We start from the raw sequence: 27,766 nt of genomic DNA, 5'->3' as shown, positions 1-27,766 counted from the left end.
GTGTGAAAAAAAAAACATTAAATGAGAAGATGTGTCCTAACTTTAGACTGGCACTTTATATTACAGTCAGCAAGGTCACTAAGAAAAGCCTGATTATTGACATTTTTAAACTACTTTTAAGGGTTAGGTTCTCAGTTGCATTTGCACTGTATCACACCCATATTGGACTACCAGGTTATGATCTATACCAACCACTCTATGTGACGCATAAAACTCATTTTGCATTATAAATTATTTATATAGCACTCTTCAAAACAGGTGTTATAACATTCTTCAAAGAAATTAAAAGCAAGATAGTTGATGCAAGAGTACAAATGACTATTTAAACAGCAGCATTACAGGTCATCACCCTGTAACAATATTTGGTGAATCAGAGGAAAACTTGTTTAAAAGAAAAAAAAAACAAAACAGGGCTGGTAGCAATATTTTGCTTCCCTGAAGTGGTCTGACCTTTATTTGACTTGTTCCATGTCATCAATAAACCAGTGTATGAAGGAAAAGTAACATCCACAGGTATGAACCGTATGTAATGGGGATGCTGCAGTAATGGGAGGTTAATAATGAGACAAACCACTAGATGGTGCAAAAGTACAGTTGGTGAAGAATCCAGAATAACTTGTAAATCAATATCCAGGCTATTTAAACTGGCATCCAGCTTTACTCTTAATATTTATTCATAACCATGATAAATTATTCAGCAAACACTTAATTTTAAGTTAACGTAGCGGGTGAAAAAAACAACAACGTTGCACTACTTTGAGATGAAATACTGCTTTTCATTTCATTGGAGAGAGTTCACTCCTCAGAAACCTCGGTCCTCAGATCTCATTTCAGTTCCAGTCATCCAACAGTGTCTCCTTCCTGTTCTGCTGAAGGACTCGCGGTACTATCACAATACTTGTACATAGTTTTTAGGCACCAGGGCCCGTTTCCCCCTCAGATCACCCAGGAACCATTCTTCATCCACGACCTCCAGATTGGTTATAATGTCCCCAACCTGAGAGAGAGAGGAAAGGTTGTCTGAATGGCAGTGCTTTCAATAGATATGTATAATCTGTGAATCTGTGCAATTTATTGATAACAGGAAACATAGCAACCACTGTACCTGCAGAGAGAGCTCCTCGTCACAGTCTGATGCGAAGTCGTACATCGCTCTGGCTCTGCCGCCGCCACCACCACCTGCAGCAGCAGCAGCTACATTCTGCAGGTTATTCGATGACGGCTGGCCTGCTGAAGAAGACACACTAAATTAATAAACGCTAATGCTGTTGGTTGAGTAAAACTGAAACAATTAGATTGATCTGCAAGTTGATTCTTCTGGCTTCTTAGTCATCAGTATTTGGTGCTTTTCTTAGACTGAAATAGTAAACTGAATATCTTGGGAGCAGCGTCTTTATAGACCAACTAATGAATTGAGAAAATAATCAGCGTTTTCAGCCATACTGCCAGTGACATTGCTTGTCACTGTGAATGGCTTCAGTGCAACTTTAATGTTGTAAAGATAAAAGTAGCGGCAAAAAATGTGAAAAAATCCTCTTAAACTGGGGGTCTGTGATCCAGTCTTCATAGTAAATCAAAGACTAAACTAGGATCACAATAAATTACAATCAAGCATAACAACCAGCTGTAGTTCTCATGTTGTTCAAACTTCCAAAAAAAAAACAAAAAAAACATTGCAATTTAAAGGTGCGATATGTAAGAAATGGCCTGTTGAAAATTCATACTCTAAACAAGTAGCTAGTTAGCTCAGTTAGTGGAGCGTTGTTGTTTTCAGTGTTGGCACAGGCTGTTCATAATCTCAGTGGATTTTTGGCTGTTTTCAACTCAAATGTTTACATATTGTACTTTTAATACTTTATTTTCTCTACCAACCACATGTTAGCACTATAAGACACTCTAACTGATGCTCCTACATGTTTGTCCTTATTGACACACTTATAAGTGCAATCATGGCAACAGACTGGAAGTACTGGAGCAGTAATTTTGTCATTACCGGCAACATACCGCCACCGTACCGCATACCTGTGCTGCTCTCAACAAAAGCCGTGGGGAAAATGCCCTCCCTGCCGTTGAGTCGGCCGCAGCTCCACTCAGCGTCAATATGGCGGGTGATCAGGATGCAGTCGCCCTGTTGAAAGGACAGGTCGCCGTCTGAATTCCCAGCAAAGTCATACAGAGCCACCACCCACTCCACACCAGACTGAGACACCTACAGAGGGAGCAGGACAAGAGAAGAGACATGTAGGTACTGAAAAAACAAAAAATGCATTTAAAAAATGGGGGTGTGAGCATCAGTACAAAATTACATAGACCGGGAACAAACCTTTATCTCTGACTTTTTTTTTTTGTATTACATGACATATTGGGTCGGTTGCAAAACCAGCATCATCTGTACTGATGTTCTGTTTATATAAATATTGGTTACCTGAGCAGGTTTGGCAACCTCAGGGTGTGTACTCGCAGAAGCAACCATGCCTGTGGGAAAAAATGTCAAACAGGTCACTAAAAATGGAACGCATATGCCATCCACTCAACAAAAGCAACAACAACAAAAAAAACCCTGTGGCACACTTTGAGGTAATTATTTAACAGTTTGTGGTGTTTTGTGACCCAGTGGGAGTTTACTTTCAAAAGTTTAATACTGGGGATTTGTAGGCCAACAAAATAAAAATGTAGTATTTTATATTTAGAAGATTCAGTATTTGTACAGCAGAGTGTGATTTACACACAACATTTCAGATTTCATGATGAGAAATATAACTGTAATGTACTTTCACAGTAATTGTCTTGGATGGTTCCTGGAAGAAACCGTAATCTGGTATTAATCATAGGGAAAATTATAACTCTGCAACATCAGAAAGAGAAAAAGAATCACATTATAATGTGAAAACTTTGTTATGTTAAGTTGTTTTTCACAATATAACAACATACTTTCATGTGATAACAATATACTATTTATGTTGTTATTCTGTGAACTGTTTCATTTTATATGAAAACTAACTATTAGAACAAGAAACGTGTCTGTAAATATTTAATTATAAATATTTTATGGTAATTTCACCTTAGTTACAGAAATGAAAATTAAAAACCTAATTTTTGATGACCTATCACAGCCCACCTTCAGTACCTTCATAGCCCACTAGGGGGCTGCACCCCACACTGCGAATCTCTGTCTTATACTATTTATCTCGTTATAACCTGAAATGTAGCATGTTGTAACGTGATATGATGATCATTCTTATATTGTTATAACAAGAGAAAATTGTAGTTTTCACGTGATAAGTTTGCATGTCCTTACAACATGAAAATATATCATTATAACATGACAAAAAAAATTATTATAACAAACTTTATTACGTAATACTCTTTTTCTGGATTGGCAGCAATACACTTATGTAAAAAAATAAAGAAAGTTCTGTGACAGTTATTTTAGTTAGTGTCTAGTTCATTGTGTGAGTAAATTAATAAAATATGCGAAATCCAAATGAATAAAAATAGATAAATTATGGGGATTATTATGACTTTTTCTAAACTCTTGAACATGGCCCTTGTTGCTTGAATGTGTTGAAGCTTCAAGTTCACTGTTAGAGACCTTTTGTAAACAGCTATTTAGTGAAACACAAACAAAAGCACAAATTCCTGACATGCCACAGAGGGAGATGCCGGCCGTCATAGAGGGAAAGGATAGAAAAAAAGCCTTTCACTGATAGACACAGCTGCTCTTTTGTTTCAGTTCAAGGATCAAGAGGATAATATATTAGTGGAGCGTAAACACAGACTGGATTTAGTCTTCCAGGTGATCTTACCAGGCAGTGCTATCCTGGTGGGCTGTGTCTGCTTCAGACTCGGGGGTGGGGGCAGATCTTCAATGACCTCCACAAAGTTCAGAGGGAAGATACCAACAGATGTGCCGATCTGTCCCTGAGCCCACTCCTGTCCAACGAGCACCTTCAGCTGGATCACATCCCCCTCAGAGAACGACAGCTCGTCACTGTGCTCCCCCTCAAAATCGAACCTCGCCACGCATCTCGGTCCACTTTAGGGGAGACGACAACATTTCAAACATCAGGTTTGTTCATTTGCCTACTTTGTAAAGGCTAATTTATGATATAAAACATGTACCTGACTATTGCAGGTGGCTTTGCTTTCCTTTCAGGGAGGGGTTTTGGTGAATTTGACTAATTGGAGAAACAACAATTAAATTCTTTCATTAATGGAATCCATAATCATAGTGAAGACTTCTGCATCTCAAGCCTTGTTGTCTCCAAAGAGTTGATCAATGTTTTGCAATAATGGATGAAACTTACCAGGACTTTGACGTAATTGGCAGGAAAGAACCCAGCAGATCCCCTGCAGGTGCCTCGGTACCACTCAGTGTCCACCTGCTCCACCATGGTCACAACATCTCCTGCTTTCAGACCCAGCTCTCCTGGACCCTCTGTGTGTGCAGAAAAGACACACCAGCTGTTTATGGCTTCAGAAACACAGTCTAAACTCACGATTTTCAAAGTGTGGACCTCTGGGGGTCACTAGAGTAGCCTCAGCAAGAGAGACGATGATGGTAGAATGTGTGTATATTATTTTAAATCAAATATGGCATTAGAAGAAATATATTCAAAAAGTTTTGTTTTTTTTTGTTTGCTTTTATATTTGCCATCGTAGTACCATTGTTTGTTTTTTTTTAAACACTGTACAGAAGGGGGTCCCAGGCCATACTATAAAACTATGAATTTCTGTTACACTAAATAGTATCTGTTTTAAAAATTAACATGCATTAAAGGAACAGTTTGACATTTTGGAAACACACCTATTTGTATTTTTAGCCAAAAGTGAGAATATTATGCCAATCTCATATCTGTGTACTATGGATCTGGAGTCAGGAGGTGGTTATCTTAGCCTAGCATAAGGATGGGAAGCAGCCTGGGTCTCTCTAAAGTTAAAAAAAAATCACAATAGTGTTTGTGTATGAATAAATAAATGAGATATTATATGTTAAGTAGTGAGCCTCTGAGGTCTTGATAGGCATATTTTTGCATTTTGGACAGAGTCAGGTAAGCCATTTCCTCCTACTTCTGGTCGTTCTGCTAAGCTAAGCTAATAACTTCCTGGTTCCAGCATAAAGACTGCAAGCAGTTCAAAAAGTAAAAAAAAAAAATGCATTTAATGGCACACTCTGTAGTTTGTTTATGCTGTGTATGGATTATTTAACTCTGGAGAGAGCCGTTTCCCCTTGCTTTCAGTTCTTATGCTAAGTTAAGCTAACTGCCTCCATGCTCTAGCTCCATAAGCCAATGAGCTACAGCACTTTAATTAGCGAACTTCCAGGGTGTCGGTTGGCATATTTTTGATTTTCAGACAGAGCCAGCGCAGCTATTTCCTCCTATTTCTGGTTTTTCTGCTATGCTAAGCTAATTGCCTTTTGGCTCCAGCATAAAGACAGGAAGCACAGGGACAAAGCTAGCCTGGCTTTCTCCAGTGTTCGAAAATACTCCTCATAAGTTCATTTATTAGCAAACTGTATGCAGTTGGTTTAATCTGTTTTAAACTTTGGCAAGAAAAAGGCTCGCTATTGCTCCCTGCTTCCAGTTTTTATGCTAAGGTATGCTAATTACCTCCTGGCTGTAGCTCAATAAATACATAATGCAGAGATATCCATCACGTAACTCTTGGCAAGAAAGGGAACATTAATTACTAATAGTATTTCCCAAATGTCAAATTATTCTTTCAAAACAACCTTTTCACTGTCTCTTATATTTATTGTTCTTATATTTATATGTATTCTTAAACAATATTTTATTTTTATTTATTTATTATTGTATATTTTATTATCATAATCATTATCATTACTATTATTATATTTTAACTTAATTTACTGCCCTTTAGTAGTGGAGCATCCCAGCTAGATTGTGTGACAATTGATTTTGAATTTTAATATATTGTCTAATTTTATTGTTCTTGTCCAATCTCAGTCTGTTTAGATAGTCAGTCGAAAGATTATGTGTCACCTGGAACAAAGTCATGTATGGCCTGCACCTTCAGCCCGGAGCCAGCTCCACCTGAACCAGCAGGACCGGCACTCTGCAGGGGAGAGAACAAAGAAAACGTAAAGGTTAACGCATCAGAGCACACTGGGCACAAAGCAGCAAGTTAGGAATCATAAACATGTATTTACTGATACATGAAGGACAAGTCACCTGTGGCGGGGGCGCGTGTGAGACGGAGGAGAGAGGAGTTATGACCTTCATGCGAGACTTGTGGACTCGGCCTCTGGTGTCTCCGACTTGGCACTCAAACGTATTGTGGTCAATCTCGTCAAGCAGCAGAAGCACTTCATTTTTCTGTTTAAAAAGGGCAGCAAAGGTATGTTCACGGTCACCGAATTGCAGAAATTAGGCTAACAGTGCGCTTTAATCATCCAGTAAAAGTAGTTTAGACACCTGAAATGACAGCTCTCCTGTGTTACTCCCATTGTAGTCAAAGGAAGCAATGCCATGAGGAAGTTGAAGCTGGTGAAAGAAAACAAAAATTAAACAGATGCTCATTGAGTGGCATTAAAAACACGATTAGTCATGCAGTGGGATCTGTCTCACAGTGTACTTGTTGTAGAGACGGTGGCCCGGGTTGGGCCTCGGAGGTAAGACAGGTCCTTTCCTGTGGGGCTTCTTTGCCGGGGGCTTTGGTGAAGCCTCCCATGATACTGCTGACTGGGATCGACCTGTGGCCTGAAGGCTGGGTGGGGGAGGTCTTCCTGGGCCTACTTTGGCTGGAGGTGGGCGAGGTGGGAGGGTTTTGCTTTTACTCAGCCTCCTGAAGTGCAACACCATTATTGAGTTGATTACAGTAGCATCTTTACAATGGGTTTAAATTTTACAGCTTTTTTTTTTCTCCTTCACTCACCGAGGTGGAAGCGACAGCTCTGACCCAGACTGGAAAGACTCCTGCAGAAGAATCCAATTGTGCATTTTTATTAGCACTGAAACAAAACACACAGCCTATAGCACTGGAAACCATAGAAACCAGGCTACAACAGATAGCATTCAGCACACACAGCTAGCTTCAGCTCGTGTGTTCATGGGACTACAATAGTTGCTTTGTTAGTGGAAAGAGGAGGAAATGAAGCAGGTAAGCCACACAGCTGACAGACAAGATGAACCTGACTTAGAAAGGTTTTGTGGGCTCAAACTGCAACACATCATAGTTTATAAGAAGATGTACACTAAAAGCACAAAACATTTTAATTAGACTCAAAAACTATTTTGGCTAAAGGCTGAAATACATAAAAGGTTAAGGTATAAAGACAATAAAAGTCTCTCTACTGGTGTATGTTTGTGAAAACCTTTAGCTTGTCTGCGATGTTCAGAGGTTGTGTTTGCAAGGTTGATACGGTTCAGTGTGATGCAAACCCTACCTGGTGGTGGGGGAGGACGGGCACCGGGCTTTGTTTGTGGTTCACTGAGGTGTTTAGGTAGCCTACGGGCTTCTGAGCAGGGAGAGGAGGGGGACTGTCCTGAAAATTATCTGACACTGAGAAGAGATGTGCCTTTACCACAACATACTGAATACATGTGCACAAAGAAAGTGCTTTAAAAAGTAGAAAAAAGAAGTACAGTATGTGAAATATCAATAAACTATATAATATAATAATATTTTGATAGCATATAAATGGTGCACCAAAATGCACACAACAATAGATCAATTTCATAAGTCACACAAAGTTAACTGCACATCAGAGGGAGATGGACTCACAAGAATCAGATTTGCTGGGGACCCTGATGGTTGTCGGTCTCCGTGTTACACTTTGTCTCTTGAAAGAGCCTCCGTTGCTGTCCACAGTCTGCTGAGGCTTGACCGGGATGTGATCTGAATAAAGAGAGACTTCACTGTAAAGCTGTGTATTTATGTTACTCTGACTAAAGTTTGCATGCTCAGGAGGTGTAAAATATCAACACAGAGCCATCTGTAATCCAGAGCAGTAGTGCTCTGACATGGCCTGTTTGATTGTTTTTGCTTGAAAAATGAAATTCACCGGCAAGAAAAAATTATTCACCGGCAGTTAATTTTCTTTCATTCAACTAATCCAACCTATCTTATCTTCTATACAACTTAAAACAAAATGCTACTCACTCATCGGACTGTTCACATACTCATTCTCTGCCACCATGGAGGCTGAGTTGTGGTTGTTTATATTAAGGTTGGGTTTCAGGGGTTCCTTCGGAGGTTTCACTGGAGGTGTTGGGGGAACTGGTGAAGGTTCCTCTTCATAGATGCTGTTGGCTCTGGTCAGCACAGAAGGGCGCGATCTGTTTGGGATAAGGGCCACCTTGGTGGGTACAGTCTCTGCCTCCTCTTTTATGGATATTCCCACAGGTTTCTTCGGGGGCTGAGGTCTGGGGGCTGGTGTGGGGCTTTGAGGGATGGGTGGGGATGCGACATTTTGACTGTTATCATCTGTACTGGGGTTAAACTGAGGTTTAAGAGCTGCAGAGGGTTTAGCAGCAACTGGAGGTTTGACGCTCGCTTTCCTGGGTCGGGGCTCTGGTTTGACTGGTTCAGTCACATTTCCGTCCTCGGTGCCAGCCTGGCTCTCAAAGGCCTGGATCCTGGCCCGGATGTTGCGTTGATTGTGGCTCATCTCGCCACCGGCATCTTCTCCTTGTAAGGCCTCGTCTGACTGGTTAACTATGTTCTCCTCACACCCGTTATCTGCACTAAAGACCTCCAATAACTCCTTTAAATACTTGTTTGATGGCACCTCCTCTGGATCGGAGTGACTGTTATCAGAGTTTTCACTGAGCTTGACCAAAGTCTGGACTTCTTCTGCGATTGCCTGCTTTTTGGATTTTGTTCGAGGAAGTGGAACTGGCCGTTGACTGTGTTCTGAGTCTGAAGAGGAGGGGGTAGTTTCAGCAGCGGCGGTAGAAAGATGATTTGTAGGAATGTCCCAGTGTACAGTGACAGACCTGGTGCATGTGTGACAGGAACCTGCTCGGCTGGGTTGATTTACATCAGACTTGACATCACTTTGCTCTTCAGTGTTGGTTACTGTTGTATTTGCTCCAGCCTTCTTGTCAGTGGGCGTAACGCTTTCTGTTTTCGGTTCCGTGTCCACTGGTTTCGGCAGTGATGGCCTTGGAGGTTTCTTTGGCTTTTTACCTAGAAGGAAATGTAACCATCATGAAAGATTCACAATATGCAGAACAGACGTTCACTGAAATTTAAAGCTGACAGATCAGTGCCATTGACATACATAAAGACGGACACCATGTCTCCATGTCCTCCCACTCTACAAAAGTGCAGCGTGCTACACTTTCAAGTTCCTGCCCATACATACTTTTTTTATAACATCAAATAACTAATTAAAACATAACTTGAACAAACATCAGCGGGATAAGAACAACCTAAAAAAACAGAAGCCACGCTCAAGAAAAATTTATTTGACATACTCTTTGATGTTTTGGTTTGGCGTGCTAAAATGAAGGGGGTGGGGTTTGTGACCTATGCTGCAGCCAACCGCCAGAGGGTGATCCAGATGTTTTGGCTTCGCTTTAGGGGAGCTGTCATATCTCTGTACATGTCAGTGTTCAGTGCACATTTACACCATCACCAGTGGTTCTCGTGTGCCTCACCAGCAGGTCTCCTCTGTGCAGACTGCGGGACAGAGGCGGAGGCGTCCTCCCTCAGAGGGTCGGTCTGCGTGGCACTTGTGGTGGTGCAGGTGATCCTGCGGGGGGCTGCAGTGGGCTTGACGGTGTGCTCCTCCTGGGTCTTCTCTTGAATCACCTGATCATAGGATGGTGGGGGCTAAGTCATGAAAAAGAGAGTTGTTCACACGACTGCACATGTTAAACGAACTGGAAAGGAAGGAAACGTTGCTGTTTTACATAATCTTCGACTTGTGCTGGTATGACCGGTATGTATGCCTCTCCTGCGTTGCGTTTGTGTGTTTTAACTTGTGAAATTGTGTTTTTTTAATGTGAAACTGCTGCTGTTTTAACTAGGACTCCTTGGAAGAAGAGGTCATGCTTCTAAGTAGGACACTCCTGGCAAAATAAAACACATTAAAATAAAATAAAATGTCCACTATAGTGTTTCTGCTTATGGTACCTGCTGAGCATGGAGGATATTTTAGTTAGTCCTGTGCTGTATATAATTAGAATTTCCTTTAACTACTTTTGAGGATGCTGAGGTTATGTCCCTATTATCATTATTTTTTTCAACAACAGAACGGATTTGTATACCAAAAGTTTATTCCTGGCATTGTAGAAAAATGTTTTAAAACAATAATTAGACCTTCATGTTGGGAAATGAAAACATCTAGTCTCTTGTCAAACATTTCTGAAAAAGGGAACCATAAAATTCTGACTACAACTCTGCTTGGAACTTACATTTTTGTATTCAGTGTTTCATAATTTGATTTATTTAAGGATTGAGAGGAAATAATTTCGGACAGCACAGAGCTATAGTCAAAACACACCTAATCTAGATGATGGCTGAGAACCAAGCATTATTCACTCGATGAAACATCAGCCAGGTGAAATCAAACACCGTCAGTCAGATGAGTCTTACCTGGGAAACAGTCTGGATGCCTGCAGACCAGCCTGACTGATGAGGAGGAGGAGCAAAAACCACAGACGTTCCTGAGAACCAGTTGTTACTGGCCAGAGGTTCTGCTGCGACGATGGTGATCTCTGGACGCCTGAAACAGACAAACCAAAACACACGTGATTATAGACAATTTATTTCTCATTGATGACTTGGTTTCTTTTTTGGTTTACGTTATCTGACCGTTTTGTTTACATTACCTTCTTTCTCTGTTGTGGTCACTCTGGGAGTTTGTTTTGCCTGAACGAGGAAAGAAAAATAGGTGTTTTTTTCCATTTATGAGAAGATTTCACTTCTAATAGTCAAAAATGTGTACATTTCTGAGAGGAAAACAATGTTAATCCAAACTGGTTACCAACTCTCCCTTAGAAAATGTACATTTTCAAGCAAAGATTAACCCTTAATGCTGCTTTTACATGATCTCAAAATGTCACTGGGGTTCATATCTGGCAAACTCACTTCGTTTTATAGCAGCTCTTATAGAAGACAGAGGTCCTGGGCTGAAAGAGAGAAGAACAGGAAACACATTTATTTCGAAGGTGTGGGACTCAGACAAGCGGGTTCATACCTTTGTGGTGACTCAGTTGTTAAAAAGAAATCTCTGCACTCACCCCTGGGCAACATAACACAATGCACTCTGTCCATGCTGCTACTTTATACTGTTGATGCCAAGTTATGCAAAGGATTTCAAGAAGAGGAGCCCAAACTTTTTCCCTCGAAGGGACAAAACTGAAACTTAATATTGGGTCACCGGCCAAAAGCAAACACATATTATAAAGAAAAAAAAAACAGTACTTGGATCTCAGGTTCTCTATCGACTGACTTCCTGCGCAAAGTGTCACTCTGCCCGCCACGCTCTGATTATGAAAATAATTAATTCAGGATAATAATCTATATATTTAAAGAGAATTTTACCTCAGAATTTATGCTGTATAAACAGCTATCTCTCTGTTTTTTTAGATCAATTTAAAAAACAAAAATCACTTGAAAAACATCTGGCAGACCCCAGAAACTGAGGAGCGGAGTCAACTTTGGCCAGCCCTGATTTTAAGTTACATCTCTCTTCAAAGACACAATATGCAACATTCTCCTAAAAAAACAATGTCCAGACTCAAACATAATCCCTTTCAATCATCACTTATGACCCACTAGAAGTGTGCGGTGGTGTCCGTGTCTGCAGAGAACCTGCCCTCTGCCTTACTTTCCTTATTTTCTCATTTTGCTGTGCTTGGGACACTTTACCAACCCAAACATTAACGTATTTGACATCCTGGAAATGAGACTCAACAATCAACTCTCTTTCTGGTGCATTTAAGAAGAGCCTGGTCACATCCTACTGATTCTACCTTTTAAACTAAAAACTAAAAAAGTCTGAGAGCTGTCCAGAAACTGGTAAAAGAATATAACAAATACAAAAAAATGATCAGGGAGAACAAAACAAGCTAAAATTACAAAAAAGGAAACATCATAAAGAGGCCACGGATAAAAGCCTCTAGTAAATAAAATTGTTGACTGTATAATGCCTGCCATACTTTATACTTTTAAAATGCCTACAGATTGATAATTTGATGCAGTGAGTTACATAGTGTAATTTACTATTATACTACACAGTTTAATTGTTAGAGAGAAATTGTTGCTTACTGAGATGTAAAGATACAGCAGAAGTTTGCATATGTGACTAGATGCAGATGGAGTCATTAGTAAGAAAAGACCATTGTAAAATATGAAGTGGAAATGAAAAAAAAAAACACTTTTACAGTAGAAATGGATTAATGTATGCAGAAAGAACTCAAAGCTGCAAAATTAAAATCCTTGTTCAGATTTTAATTAAACCAGTTTTTGGTTTAATGCAGGAAACAACATAAGGCTTTGGTCAAGTGAATATTTGTTCACTTCTGCATTAACTTTGACATATTGATTATTTCAAACATATTCACACACACCTAACATACCTCATAGTGACTTTACGCCAGAGAAGAAAAACATCCCTGCAAATGCTGTTCGTGCACTCAGCTGAAAACCACCTACCTTACAGAAACACGGTGCCCAGAAAACATGTACCACTTCCTGGTGAATACACAACCACCTCAAGCTTGACACAGTTTGTTTACCTCTCAAAAATCTCTTTTCTAATCCTTAGATCTTATCACATTATATTGCGCTCTCCTGTCCTTGTGCTTTTCTCGTTCAAACGTGTAAAGATTAAAAACCAGTGTGACAAACTGACAAACGGTCTCTTACGGTAAATTCTCCTGACAGTGGAGGCAGGCTCATCATTAACACACATCCTGCTCATTAAAGACTGCAGGGGGGTGATGTAAACTACCAGGGGGAAAGACCACATGGTTCAACATTTCATTGATTGGCTAAGCTGTAACCACAGAGATCTTAAGGCCAAAAACATCCCTATATGATCAATCTATAAGCCGTGTATTTAAATAATTTTCCAGATCTCTATGAGCTCCACAAGTGTCAGCGAGGAGGATTTACTTTCCTTAATTTCAGTAAAGAACAACTAAAAAAAATGCAGCATGACGTGTTCGTCCCCATGTTGACCCTCTGTCAGTCAGTCAGTGAGAATAGATCAGTGCATTGTTTGCTCCATTCACAACCTCACCATCAGCAGATCTGACTGTTAAAGGGATAGAGCCCCGGGTCACAGCAGCAGATACAGTTTAGTGAAACTTAACAGCTGTTCGTTCACATTACACATAGTAATAATGCAAAAAAAAAAAAAAGGACATACCTGCAAAGTAAATGATCTGACTTGGTTCTTTCAGGATGATCTGTAGAGGAAAACAGACAGAGAGGTACCGGTTTTAGTAGCAACAAAGATAAAATCCTGGTACTTATTAATGTCATGAAGATTATTGTGATACAGTAGAAAATCTAATTGAGAAAATGTTAAAGGAAAGAATAACGGGAATAATGATTTTGTCCATCATGGTATATATACACTGCCTGGCCAATGATGGCCAGTGGATGAAGTGATGCACCTTTCATGCCTGTAGCCTACTGTACAAGCCTGTGGGGGCACTGTTGTGATCTGGGGTTGCTTCAGTTGCTCAGGTCGAGGTTCAGCAACATTATGAGCCCAAAACATGACGTCAGCTCACTACCTGGATATACTGAATGAGCAGGTTTTTCCATCAGTGGATTTTTTTCTTCCCTGATGGCACAGGCATATTCCAAGATGACAATGCCAGGATTCAGATCGTGAAAGAGTGGTTCAGGGAGCATGAGACATGACTTTCACACATGGATTGTCCACCACAGAGTCCAGACCTGAACCCCACTGAGAATCTTTGGGGATGTGCTGGAGAAGACTTTACACAGCGGCCCGACTCTACCATCATCAGTACAAGATCTTGGCGAAAAATTAATGCGACACTGGACAACTTATTGAAACCATGGCAAATGGGTGCCATAATCAAAGCCAAAGGCGAAATATTAGTGTGTGATTTTTTTTTTGGCCAGGCAGTGTGTGTATACAAAAAGCTCCTGAAAATACACACTACATCACTCTACTAAGGGCTGAATGTTAAACACGATGACTCAGAAAGATAAGAGTCACCACCAAGAGAGTCAACAGTGAGTCTGTAGTAAGGGCGTATGGATTTGAGCAGAGGCGCATTTTATTGCTTATGAATTCAGTTTTTCATTTGTAAGAAGAACAAAGTCTATCATTTCATCTTTCCGAGGCCACCTAGTTTCACTTCAAGGGGACAGTTTACCCCAAATCAAAAATACATTTTTTCCCTTTACTTGTAGCGCTATTTATCCATCTAGACTGTTTTGGTGCGACTTGCTGAGTTTCAGCTGTAGAGACGTCTGTCTTCTTTCAAATATAACTGAACTCAATGGCACTCTGTAAAGAGTAGAAGTATTCAGCAATAGCCATCATTTCATTCAAAATACTACTTGCTACTACAGACGGAAGTTTATTAACTAGAATTACAGGAACCTAACCCTTAGCCAACAGGATCAGCAATTAAATCTTGACGAACTAGTTAGTCTTGACCAAGAAGTGATGACTACATAACCATGATGCTTTGTTATTTTCCTTGATTCAAAGCACTGCACACGTTATTAGGAGCAATGCTGTTGGCTTCATTCCCTTGTTTGTACATTTAATGAGTTTATTGAGCAAGAATCCGGAAAAATCATGACTGATATATGATGAAATCCATGTGGTATCCTCTCTGATCACAGCGCTGAAGATCTGGAGCTTATCTCATCTCTGGATTGGGACCACTGTGACTCTCAGAATATGGAGTTAAGATATTTTTGCATTTTGACCATTTTGAATGTTCAGTGACAAGGAGTGATGATATGCCACAGTCATATTCTTGCCAAATAGAATTCATATATTTCAATACATTGCATGGGGCATATTTGGATATTTTATTTAATGTGTATTTTACTGAACGTGTATGCAACAATAAATTTATCTGGACATAGTACACTATGTATGGGAAAAGCTGGCTTAATAATCGACCTGATATAAAGCATATCAACAAAATCTACAAATATGATTCTTGCAAGTATTAAAAAAAGATATCTCCATATTCTGGGGTATTTTACACAGTACATAATTCACAGATAATATAACTCAAATATAACTGAGGATAACTACTCTAAATATCCTCATATAAACCCTTAAAGAGAGAGAGAGTCCTAAAAATGGCAGCAGTACGGTCAACAGATAATGTGTTAATGTGATTCTATAACAATAATGTCAGATGGCCCTCAATGTTGGGAATAGGGCTGTTCTCAGGATATACAAACCCCAATTCCAAAGAAAGTTGTGACACTGTGTAAAACGTAAATAAAAACAAAATGCAATGATTTGCAGATTTTTTTTTACCTGTATTCTGCTGAAAACCTGCAACATCTTCCAAAATAGTTTGTGCAGGGGCATGTTCACCACTGTGTTACATCACTTTTTTTTTTATATAAAAACACTCAGTAAGCGTTTGGGAACTGTGGACACGAACTTTTGAAGTTTGAAAGTGAATTTCTGTCTTATTCTTGCTTGATATACGACTTCAGGTGCTCAACAGTCCGGTGTCTCTGTTCTTGTATTTTGTGCTTCATAATGCACGACACATTTTCAACAGGAGACAGATCTGGACTGCAGGCAGGTCAGTCTAGGACCTGAAATCTGTGAGTTTACTGACAACAGTTTTCCAAAGTATTCCCAAGCCCATGTAGTATACTTTATACAGTTATATGAGTTTTAAAATGCAGTTTTTAATGCAGTGGTACCTGAGAGGTTAAAGGTCACAAGCATTAAATGTTGGTTTTCAGCCTTGCACCTTATATACAGAGATTTCTCTGAGTTCTCTAAATCTTGTAATAATATTATAAATTATAGATGGTGAAATCCCTAAATTCCTGCAGTTTTCCTGCAGAAACGTTCTCTTGACTGAGCCTTTTAATGATGCCCCTTCAACACCCAATCATGATTTTGTCACCTATCACCAATTAACCTGTTCATCTGTTGAATGATCCAAACAGATGTTTTCTGAGCATCTTACAACTTTTCCAGTCTTTTGTTTCCCCCATTCTCACTTTTTTTGGAGCGTGTTGCAGGCATTAAATTCAGAATGAGTGTACATTTATACAAAAAAACACTAGTTTTTCAGTTTGAACATTAAATATCTTGTCCCTGTACTGTTTCCAGCTGAATATAGGCAAAAGGACTTACAAATCATCACTGCATTCTGTTTTTATTTTACATTTTCAACGTTCCAACTTGTTTGGAATCGGGGTTTGTATATTATGTTGGTTTAAATGAAGGTTACTGTTAAAAAGAAAGAAATTTGTACTACAATGTTCAGTAAATTTTCAGGCAAGAGTCAAATTAACTGGTTCTTTCCAGTAGCTGCCATACACCTTCATACTATACATTTAGTTCTATTATTTCCTGTCCTACTTGGCAGTCCTGTCAAACAACAAGTTGAAAAGGAGCAAAGACTAAATTTCACGTCACACTCCGCTGGTTAACAGCGAGGCTAAGAAGCAGTATCAGTAATGCAAACAATTGAATCTTTTGAAAGATTAGATTGTTCATCATATTTGAGAGTAAACTCTTGAGAAGAATATTAAACCAGTGGTTAAAGTCTAATGCCTCCCGCCTGAAACCGTGACCTCGTTGGCAGTCAGATGCACCTGTCACACCTGCTCCTTGTTATCTGTTAGTGCCACAGTGCTACTGCCTCGAGTTACACTTTAACAACATGTGAGAGGAACGCTTTTATGAGAAACAAGTGTTTTAGCAACTGTCAGACGAAGCATTAAACTGGTACCATTTCCTTGTTATTACACAGCCTAATACATGACAGTAGTACAGTTGTCTGAGGCGTTGAACGTTACTTTCACTTTATGCATCTTGTGTGCTGTACAGAACGTGTCTCCTGTGATAGCATGAAACGAAGCTCCTACCTGTGAGTTATTAAAGGAATAAATATCAAATCCTCAGCATCAGAAGGATATTTCCACCACGATTCTCCCTCCTTCTGGTCCTTCGAGTGAGTGACTGACTTTGAATGCAGTGTCTCACACACCCACAGACAACAGAACAGAGAGGGAGGGCCCTGCAATATGTCAGCTCTCCTGTGTTTACCTGGCTGATCTGATGAACTGGAATGTGGTCATTCAGGAAGTGGTGGTTGTGCCACACGACACTGAGCCTTCACCGTCTTTTCCCTACTTAAAGTAAAAGGTCACAGGGATACTCACACCGCCATTCTTACCTGGCATTTATAGAAGGCCGTTTCCACCAATATGATGAAGTAAAGTCTTGTAAGTCATCTCAGAGTTATGAGAAACTTTATCTAAGTCATTATGTTGAGATACTAAGGAATTATTTTGAGATACTCTCATTACTTTGAGGTACTAAGTCATTATTTTAAGCAAGTTTTTTATTCTTTTACTAAGTCATTATTCTGGGACACTATATCATTATTTTGAGATAAGTCATTATTTTCAGATGCTTTAATATATATAATATAAATTATATAATATTAATATAAAATAGAGATATTTTAAGTCATTATTTTGAGATGTTATTTTGAGATGCTAACTCATTATTTGAGAAAGTTTTTATCATAATAATTTGCAGGATCTTTTTTTTTTTTTTCATCTCAATGGCAGAAATGTGCTTTGATATGCATTAGTCTAAAAGTACATGAATAATTCACTTACACAGTTTTGATATACCTTTACTAAAGTACATAAAGTCAAAGCCTATTTCTCTGGCCACAAATATAACAGCAAACTTTACACACTGCGTCTTTCATCCTGGTCAGTGGAGGCTGCTGACACTGAACAAGCAAACAACTAAATAAACTGGACAAACCTATGAAGTTGTTTGACTCATGATAAAAACACATGAAGAGATCAATTACAATCACAGAAACACTCAAAGCTAAATCTGGGCTTTTGAGCTCACCTTTTACAACATCAAACTTTAGGTTTCCCTCTGATGTTCTGCACCAAAAGCATGAAGTATCAAAGGTATTTGTTCTTTACTTTGAAACAGTCAAAAAGGCTCCCAGAGAACCTGAGGAAGCCTCTCCTGCGATACAGTTTTAAAATCGGTATGAAAACTGGCAGCTAAATGTCATTTATATGTGTTTCTTCTCAGGTTTCAATCATGCAAAAGTAGCTTTTTAGGGAAACCATATACAAGACAATTACAATATGCACGCCAGGTAGCATTAGCATTTATCTCTTTGTATTGCTTTGAGCTGGGACACTTGTGCAGTTTGGTGATACATTAGCGATGTTAAATAGCAGGTTTGGTGATATTCCAGATATGGAGTTTAAAGCAGTGTTTCCCAACCCTGGTCCTCAGGGCACGCTGCCCTGCATGTTTTAGATGTTTCCCTGCTCCAACACACCTGATTCAAATGATCAGGGCCCCGTTTCCCAGAGCCTTCGTAGCGCTACGTGCTACGGAGACCTTAAAATACAACTTACAATGCACGTAGCACTACGAAGGCTCTGGGAAACGGGGCCCTGGTTGTTATCAGGCTTCTGCAGAGGCTCGACGACGAGCTGATCACTTGATATAGTATGAACAGCTCATTCTAAGCCAAAACACACAAAAAACATAATGACTCTTATTTTCAAGTGATTATACACGAATAAAAAATGTACTTATGAGTATAATATTCAATTTCTGCCATATTCAGCCAATAAATCCCTGTAGATCTTACACACATGAACTTTAAGTCTTAAAAGTCAGTTTCTCTCTGGGCCTTTGAATCAATAGCCAGTTCTTCCTTCCTTCCAGTAGGAGTCATTGCAGACATGAATCGTGATTAATTAAATTAATATCAATATCTAAAATATTTTTTTTTTAAAAGAGTATGATCTGGAAGAAACAGAAACATAATCTTGGATATTATAAGCTCAGTTATGACAAAAGATGCAAGAAGATAACACGGTCTGGGACACTGGGAAAGCAAACTGCCTGGATTTGTACATTTTATCCAGACATAGTCTGTGGGAAGAACACAAGTTACAGGTTATATCAGATTTTTAAGTGAATGTAGGTCATTTGAGGACAGACCAGCTCTTCTTATGTGATGTTTGCCCTGGAATAGGTTTTGTCTGGTATCAGTGTTTATCTAACATATGAATCAAACGTTGCACGACATTTAAAATAGACAACAAAGAAAATCCTGATTGGGTGTGACATTCATTAAAGGCATTTCACTAAAATAATAATAATAAAAAACAGTGTATAGACTTGTAAAATAAAAATAATCTCAATAATCACTTAAATGATCCACTAGAAGTGTGTGATAGTCTCTGTCTGCAGAGACCCTGCCCTGTGCCTGTGTTTTCTAATTTTGTCATTATTTTGGTGTGTTCGGGACGCTTTACCGACCCGAACACCAAAGCTAACTCAGTATTAGGCCACCTGAGAATAAGACTCCAACTTATTCAATTAAAAAAAGAGAAAATGATAAAGTGTTGCAGTGTCTCGTGGCACACAAAGAGTGTACAGCCATGCTAGCATCTTAATTTAGCTTGTTAGCATGCTCATTTATTTTTCAGATATTGGAGAAGCTACATTTTTGACTTAAGCCTTACTTAAAACATATTAAATCTACACGGTGGTCTTCCATATTAAAAGGACTTTCTAAACCTAAACCTTGTCTATTGCAAAACCAGTTTTCAAGTAACCTTGCTATTTGTTTATGTACTTAATCATTTCATGTTCTCTGTAGTAGGAGGCGTTGATGATTGAGGATGGATATATCTTATTCTTTCCTTTTTTTACACCTCATTTTACTTGCTGTGCCACATTTTTGCTGTTTGTTCTGTGTTGTATCTGAAAAATGGAATAAATGTACTACGCAAAATGTTGAACTGATAATAGTGCTACAGGTCAGGGGATCACCAAACTCAGCAGCATTCATCCTCTGAGAACCGCGGATATCTGTACCAAATTTCATGGCAATACATCCAACTGATTGTGAGATATTTTGGTCAGAACCAACTAACCGACAACTGAACTGGCATTGCCCTCCTTTAAAAGGCATGCATAATATTTGAAGGAACAGTTGTAGCTCCCGCTGACTGTGCAAACAGTGCTAAACCCACTCATTAAGAAATTTGAGAGAATGGAAATCCCTGACAGATTACTTGATGTGTCCCATGAATACCTCAGAGAGTTCTGGATGATGGTTATAATCAGTATATATCCCTGGGTATTTGTGGACGATCGACACCTGAAATGACACCGCAAACACACGAGAAAGCTGCTGAAGTCAGCAGGAAATCCTTCCCTTCGCAGCCGCTCGCTCACTTGAACACATGCTGTCATTACTCAGCACAGCAACAGCAGGCACGGAGCAGCTGGTGGAGCGGATGGCAACAAAGGGAAGGAAAGAAAAACAATCTGCCTCTAAGTGTCGTACTACAGCAAGACAGAGATTCATGTTAGAGAAGTCTGACAAAGGCTTTAGCTTTAGTCTTTCTCCAACTTAAAGTGGCATTTTTCAACAGGCCAACAGCCGCGGGCCAGTTTTCTTATTCAGTTGTATATCATAGAGTGTCATTGTAGGCTCTTGTAACTAAGTACATTTACTCAAGTACAAATTTGAGGCACTCTGTTTGTACTTTTATTGTACCTGTATTTACATTTTATGCGACTTTATACTCCTACTCCACTACATCTCAGGGGCAAATATATATTTTTACTCTGCTACATTTGACAGCTTTAGTTACTTGTTGCTTTTCAGATTACATTTTTTCATACCTTTCATACACAGTGAAAATCTCCAAATTCAGTGATTTGTATTTGATTGTTTTTTTCTGATCCTCTTGGATTAGCCAGAAAATGCATTGTCATAAAGTTGAAAACAGGGCTACCTATTTTCCCCATTTCCTATCAATGTTCTATCCAACAGCATATAAAGCAATAAAAAAGAGCTCAACTTTAAACATCTACAACAAAAATGATCATCTACAAAAAAAAAATGCAATATACACAATGACGCTGCAATGATAATAAAAGAAAGACCATCATATATAATGGTAAACTTTACTGCACAACATGTATTTTGCATTTCCTTTTTGTAGTGTCTATATGCACCTGGGTGAGAATAGCCACACTGCATCCATTCAGCTATTTACTCCCACCCCTACCTGAACTATAAAGAGCAACAGAGTCTGTGTAGAGAGGAGGTTGTGGGGGATGAATGGGTGGAATGCGGGACTCTCCCCTGGGAGACACTTTTAAATTTTAGACTTAGCTGACTTATTATTTTCATCCTTTTCAGTTTTCAGTCACAGTTTGGTTGGGTTTAGGTTATGGACATCTGGGTACTCTGCCATGCTAGGCTATATACACCCTAGTGTAAATAGCCACATTGAATATTCCATCCCATGTGCAAATAGCATTGTTGGCTAACAACACCTGAGTGCTTGTCTCGGCCATGCTAGCCTATATACACCCAGGTGTAAATAGTCATGTTAGCTATTCCACCTTGGGTGTAAATAGCATTGTTGCCTACTGACACCTAGGTGCTAATAGTCAAGAATATTTACATACTTTAGTTAAGTAAGATTTTGTTTGCAGGACTTTGTAGTAGAGTATCTTCACAGTGTGGTGCTTACTTTCACTGCTGTGTCATATTTAACATACAGAGATAAACACAACACTTCTGCTGTTTTTAACAGACAACTGTACAAAATAGGTTTGCCCTCACTTGGAAAACAAGACAGATTATGTGGTGTCATGAGTGACTAAGAGCTGATGCGGACCTTTAGTCAGAGAAGATTAGATGTTGTCAATGCAGACGAGTGATTCACGGTGGAAAATACCCGAAATGAGTAGACGATAATGATGATGTGGATCCATAACACAGAGGACCAGTGCAAACCACTCAGGTTGGAATGCAGCGTATTAAAACATTATTCTGAAAGAATGAAAACTGCATCAAGTACAGACAAGTGCTGCTTGTTCATGACACAGCGGCCTGTCTGCTCGGAGAGGCTGATAGAAATTCCCATCCAGACAGCTGGTGGGGTCAGGGTGTGGTTTTGGGGTGGGGGGTGGTCTGAGCAGATACACTGGCTGCAGATAGCTGTGCAGGGCAGGGCACAGAGAGTTCAAGGAATAAGAGTTTGCACGCCAGGTGTTGCTAAGAAAAACAAGGAACAAAGAAAGCCAGGACAGGAGGGGAAATCCTAACCTACACTGAGACAGTTTCAATATTTGCACGAGGGGGAGCCGACTGAAAATGAAAGTTAATATTTGTTCTTTAAATTACAGGCTTAATATAAACACTACAAATCTGTGAGTGAGACGAAACTAAGAGGAACAAGAAAGTTGTTTCCTTTTCAGCAATAGATGACACCCTGTGAGGTGTCAAGGTTTCAATAACATTTAAGTTGTTGACTGAAAAGAAAAGTGATGTTACTGTAATAAGGCAACAGACGGGTTTTCAGTTCTCTTGCCCACAGCCACTTTCAACTACTGAAGGTATGCAAACATCATTTACTGACAAATACATCAGTGACTGGAAGTGTCACGGGGAAAACTACTTTAAAATTGTAGCTGGGTAACTATTTCACAATTTGAAGTAGTTAAACTACATGTTAACTACCGTATGAATGTAGCCTTTCAAACTAAAACTTCTTTCAAATCGTAGTTCAACTGCATCCGAACTACATCACGGAAAATAATCACAATCGGGACAGGATTGCAACTAATGTGACACTAAAGTGTGGGTGTGTTTGGGAGAAATTGACCTTTCTAGTAGAAAGAAACTAGTTCTAGTAGATTCTAAAGTAGTTCCAGTAAATTCTACTGCAGACAGAAAGTAGTTCCTACATGAAACTGCTTACAACAAGTGTGTGGATTATCTTGAGCACTACGAACTGATTGCTATTTCGTCCCATTATATCGGAGAGAGGGCAGACATCTCTACAGCCATCTGATGTCTCCCGAACTCTGCAACTCACACCAAAACTATCTAGTGGATAAACAGAGCTATTTTGTTAGGTTTCAATAGGCTCTGATACTAAAAAGTCATGTAGCTAATTAAAAGTGATTATGTTTGAAGTCCTAAAGAAAAAGTTCCACATTTCTGACAAACTTGGACTCAAGCACTGGGCTGCAGACACCGACTTTCCCGCCACTGAAAAGAGATGGATTATTTTGGCTCTTATGACAGCCAAACGGATACTACTGAGACCGGAGGAAGAAACACCTGCCCCATTACAAACAACAGTCTACAACAATGGCACAGTTGGCTGCTGATGACACACTGCTGGATAAACCTGATCAATACATTTGTTTGTGTGGGGCCCTTCTAACAGCTGGTTATCTGTAATTTAGTGATCAAGTTGGTAATCCAGTACCATCAAAGGAGAGTTATGCTTATCCTTACAGAGAGTGTCACTGTGTTGGTCTGTGTGTTTTTAAGTTTTACTTGATTTCCCTTCTTTATGTGTGATTTTAAGTTTTGATGGTTCTCCAGTTTTCGCTCTGTCCTCCAATGTTGAGCAAGCTGGGTACCATCTCATGCTGAGCTTGTCTATATTAAAAAAAAATCAAATTTTGAAGATGGTTAAAATATGTTGATGGGGAACCTGTTAAAGTGAAATATGGTCACATCTTAAGTTAGCTAATTTTAGCAAATAACTAGCTAAATTGCTAGCTAACCTGCATCAATCATTAGCTAGCTAGTTGGCTGGCATTTTGCTAAAATCATGCAGACTTTACACTTTTCCTGTGCAGTAATTAAAGTTTGATTATTTTCCTTCATTAATTTCCATTAATTTCTGCATGGCATGAAAATGAAATAAAAAAAACTCTTCTTTTTGTGAATGTTGCATTATTCTTAAATTACATTACAACAGAACAATAATATAACTTTGAACATGAATACAGAGTTGATGTTATCTGTTATGTATTACACAACTAAGTTTCAAGAGTTTGCTGGTTTATTTTCATACAATACATAAATGAATGGAAAACAATGGCTGCCTGGAAGCCTATGGAAAATACAATCAGGTTTCCAAAACAACAGCATGTTTAGCTGAGTGATGTTAAGTGAATTGTAGTAACTTGGTGAAAACACGCAAAATCACGGGATGCTTAAAAAAAAAAAAACCTCTAAAAATCCATCCCTCTGCTTAATTTCGGCTCCAAATGATGAACTGTCGACATGTTTGTCAAACAAATTATCCGTCAGTTGACTCAGGACACTTTCCAGCTCATCAGAGGATTATTGTCAGCCTGGTACATTCATTCCCAAACAAACATACCTGTTGTTGTTTGGTTTCTGCTCCGGACGCCCCGCAGGTCTCTGCGCCCCCCCTCCTCCTCCTCTTCACGCCGCGCTTCGGCCATCGCGATTTAAAACGATGTAGAAATAAAAAAAAAATAAAATAAAAACAAAATACAACAGGGATTCTTTACTAGAAGTTTGGTTACTTCATCTGTCTATACGGTGGGTGAAACAGGGGTTGCTGTCCCGTCCATTAGGGTGTGAGAGCGCGTCCTGTCCTCAGCAGGTCTGTCTCTGTCCTGCTGTGGATGGAGGTGGTGCCACCTCTCACTGTCAGGACCCCGACAGGCAACACGGTCCAACGTCTGCGTGTCAGAGCGGGACTATCCCAACAGGGCCATGCCCAAAACTTCACACAAAAGAAAACACCCATTTATGGAAATGTCAGAAGAACCTTTAAAGAACCAAAAGACTGTCAAATATCTGCTGAGGATGTGGACAAAAAAAAAACTAATGTGGCTTAAACTGTTTTTTATATATATTACAAATAATATTCATTCCTTGTTCACCTCAGAATTTTTAATTATTATCATTTTTATTGTTATTATTTTTTACCATATTCGTATTTTAGTTGATCGGTGAGCTGTTTAGCCATATTTTCTTGTTTAGTTTGTCTCTACCATCAAGTTCTAAATGTTTTTTCTTCTCCAAAATGCCAGGAATAAAAGTCTCATAGACCTATTTATTGATTTAAAAGTCGGCCTATAAATTATCCAACAATGTATAAGTTTTGAAGAATAACCAAAAATACTGAAAACATGACTTTTTACAAGAGAAGATATGTGCCAGGACACCACACTTCAGTTCTGTAGTTCTGATCTGTTTGAGACTTTTGCTACCAGATAATGGATTCAATATTTGTGGGATATTTAAAATCGTAATCAGTAGTTTATTTTTATTTTGATTGGTCGAACAAGCCTGGGGGAGACCTGTGATAGACCTCTTAGGATTTTGGCCTCCCTTGCATATTCTGTCATTACTCATATTACTTTTTAAATGTTCTTTTATATGTGCTATTATAAATCAAAAATCAAAGGTTTTCCACTGGGGTTTTCTACTGTTAAAAAGTCATTTGTTGTGAATTTGGTGTTATGTCCTGTATATTGTAGTCAGTCTCTTCCACATTCAGCTTTAATATTTTTACTACATGTATTTGGTATTGATGCACAGCCCTCTGAAATAATCCTTGATGAGTCGTCTTTGGTGTTGGAATGAACATGAGTACTTTTACTCAAATACTGTTCTCAGGTACTTCAAAATTATACTTTACATGAATATTTTCATTACTTCTTCCATCACTTCATCAACACTTTCTCTGAACAGGCGGAGACAGCTGTGAAAAAATGCAATTCAACATCTCTTCCAGCAGATGTCGCTACAGATCTGCTCATCTTTATAATCACAAACTTTAGGGGGAAAAAAAAAAATATGTCTTTCTCATTTGATTCAAGTCCAAGATTTTCAGTCAAATCATCACCACCAAGCAATTATATACCTTTGTTTGCTTCTAATTGTTTAACTTGTGACTTGGGCTAAATTTAATCTTCACTCAAGCATAAATGCAGCTTCTGTTTTTTTGTTCATAACTGTACAGTATAATTTCATGCTGGTAATCACAATAATCATGATCCCACTGGAACAACAGATGGAAACTCTGGGTGGATTTAGAGATACTGAAGCCTACAGTATAAAAGGCTTTATAGACTACAGAACTGATTATAAGAAGGAATACAGTATAATGTGCTGGAAGATTATTAGTTTATGGCAGTATGGTCAGCATTGACAAAATAAGCCTCAGAAGAAAATCTCAAATTCTAGATCAAGTTGTAATATATTTTTTAAGGAGACTTTTCTGTAGAGAAATTATATTTGGTTTTAAAATGAAATGTACAGAAGAATATTATTGCCAGGAAGAAGTGTAGTCTCAAAACCTTATTCTCAACATTCCAAATTTATTCTCAAAACTTTATTCTTGATATTTTATGTTATTCTCAAAACATTATTCTCAGCATTTCAGCTTTATATTCAAAACTTTATTTGTGACATTTTGACTTTATTCTTAAAACTTTATTCTCGATATTTAGACTTTATTCTCAAAACTGTATTCTCAACATTTCAAATTTATTGTCAAAACTTTATTCTTGACATTTTGACGTTAGAGTTCAAATCTTTTCTCAGAACATTTCAACTTTATTCTCAAAACTTTGTTCTTAACATTTGGACTTTATTCTCGACATTTTGGATTTATTCTCACAACTTTATGCTCGACTTTTTGACTTTGTTAAAAGTTTAATCTGGACATTTTGACTATATTCTCGTAAATTCGACTTTATTCTCAAAACTTTGTTCTCAACATGCAAAATAAATAATAAAAAAAAAATCCTCTTTTTTTTTTTTTTTACCTTATCCTTGGTCCTAATACTCTTTCATAGAAATGAGACCTAATTTGACATAAAGCAGTTATTGAGCCTGTCCTTGTAAGTCACCTTATTGTCCAACAGGTGGAGACATACTGCAGACATCCTTGTCAAAATCTGAATTTTCTCATCTTGTCACTTATTTCGATCGTGTCTTGATAAAGTAACCTGTATGGCGACTTTCTAACTGCGCAGAATCAGTAGGACTACGGCTGATGTTGTACTGCAGCAATAAGACTCAGCACTTCTCATCCAAAAGGCGGTTTTGGGAACCTGGATCCTGGAAAAAATGGTTTCCATTGAGAGCAGTGGTGCTTTTGGAGACCAAACAAACCACGTTGGACCAAAACTTCACTTAACATCTCTAATAATATAACAACCAATAATTTTATACATGCGTATAAACCACTTCTTCCAGGTTCATGAAACAAGCCACCAGTGGACGTGGGCCTGTTGCAGCTCAGTGGGAGGAGCGTCAAAGTGAGGATTAGTGCGGTGGCTTCACCTATGCGTGTGTGTGTGTTTGTGTGTCTGAGTGCGCGCTGCGGTCCAGGTTAAGTAGCTCGGTTTCATATATATAATACCTCCGCATTCTGTCATGAAAGGAGGAAACAGCTGAGCTGTGAGCAGGAGCGACTCGGTGATTCCTTCCTGAGAGGACAGAGGACATTACAGAGTGTGTTTGTGGTTAAACCTGCTGCTGATCGACGCCGCTCAAAAGTGCTCCGTGCGCTCTTTCCGTCCAACCAACCAGAGGATCCGTCCGACGGTAAGACAGAACAAGAAAGAAACACAACGTTTTCACTTGTTTGTAGTCGTGGCTTCAATTTAAGCGATGAATTATAACACGACAGAGACATTTCTGGTGTTGTTGGTCCATGTGTGCGCGTTTTGTTTTGCTTTCTGAGTCTGTGATTGACATGTGCG

At 38.9% G+C, this 27,766-nt stretch overlaps 2 protein-coding genes across 2 annotated transcripts in view; one reads left to right on the top strand and one right to left on the bottom strand.

Moving 5' to 3' along the window:
- Window positions 1-214: 214 nt before the first annotated feature.
- Window positions 215-24,526, bottom strand: sh3d19 (SH3 domain containing 19). The gene is made up of 21 exons (XM_084715122.1): window positions 24,400-24,526; window positions 13,349-13,388; window positions 11,062-11,102; window positions 10,803-10,842; window positions 10,567-10,696; window positions 9,627-9,801; window positions 8,125-9,153; window positions 7,747-7,860; window positions 7,409-7,524; window positions 6,898-6,938; window positions 6,591-6,807; window positions 6,438-6,506; window positions 6,195-6,338; window positions 6,006-6,078; window positions 4,308-4,438; window positions 4,123-4,178; window positions 3,807-4,036; window positions 2,426-2,475; window positions 2,023-2,209; window positions 1,106-1,227; window positions 215-997 (listed from the first exon to the last, which is right to left on the bottom strand). The coding sequence occupies exons 1-21, from the start codon at window positions 24,482-24,484 to the stop codon at window positions 890-892; spliced, it is 3,198 nt and encodes a 1,065-aa protein (XP_084571248.1). The 5' UTR covers window positions 24,485-24,526; the 3' UTR covers window positions 215-889.
- A 2,605-nt stretch (window positions 24,527-27,131) lies between these two features.
- fhip1aa (FHF complex subunit HOOK interacting protein 1Aa) overlaps window positions 27,132-27,766 on the top strand; it is a 44,861-nt gene continuing 44,226 nt past the window's right edge. Inside the window, exon 1 of the mRNA XM_084715121.1 lies at window positions 27,132-27,608. The gene's annotated coding sequence lies outside the window, so the exon portion shown is untranslated. The remainder of the gene's footprint in view (window positions 27,609-27,766) is intronic.

Source organism: Lutjanus erythropterus, chromosome 3 (assembly GCF_056507025.1).
Source record: "Lutjanus erythropterus isolate fLutEry1 chromosome 3, fLutEry1.hap2, whole genome shotgun sequence".
In the NCBI taxonomy this organism is placed as follows: Eukaryota; Metazoa; Chordata; class Actinopteri; order Lutjaniformes; family Lutjanidae; genus Lutjanus; species Lutjanus erythropterus.
The sequence above is the reverse complement of the archived record's forward strand: the minus strand, read 5'-3'. Positions and strand labels throughout refer to the sequence as shown.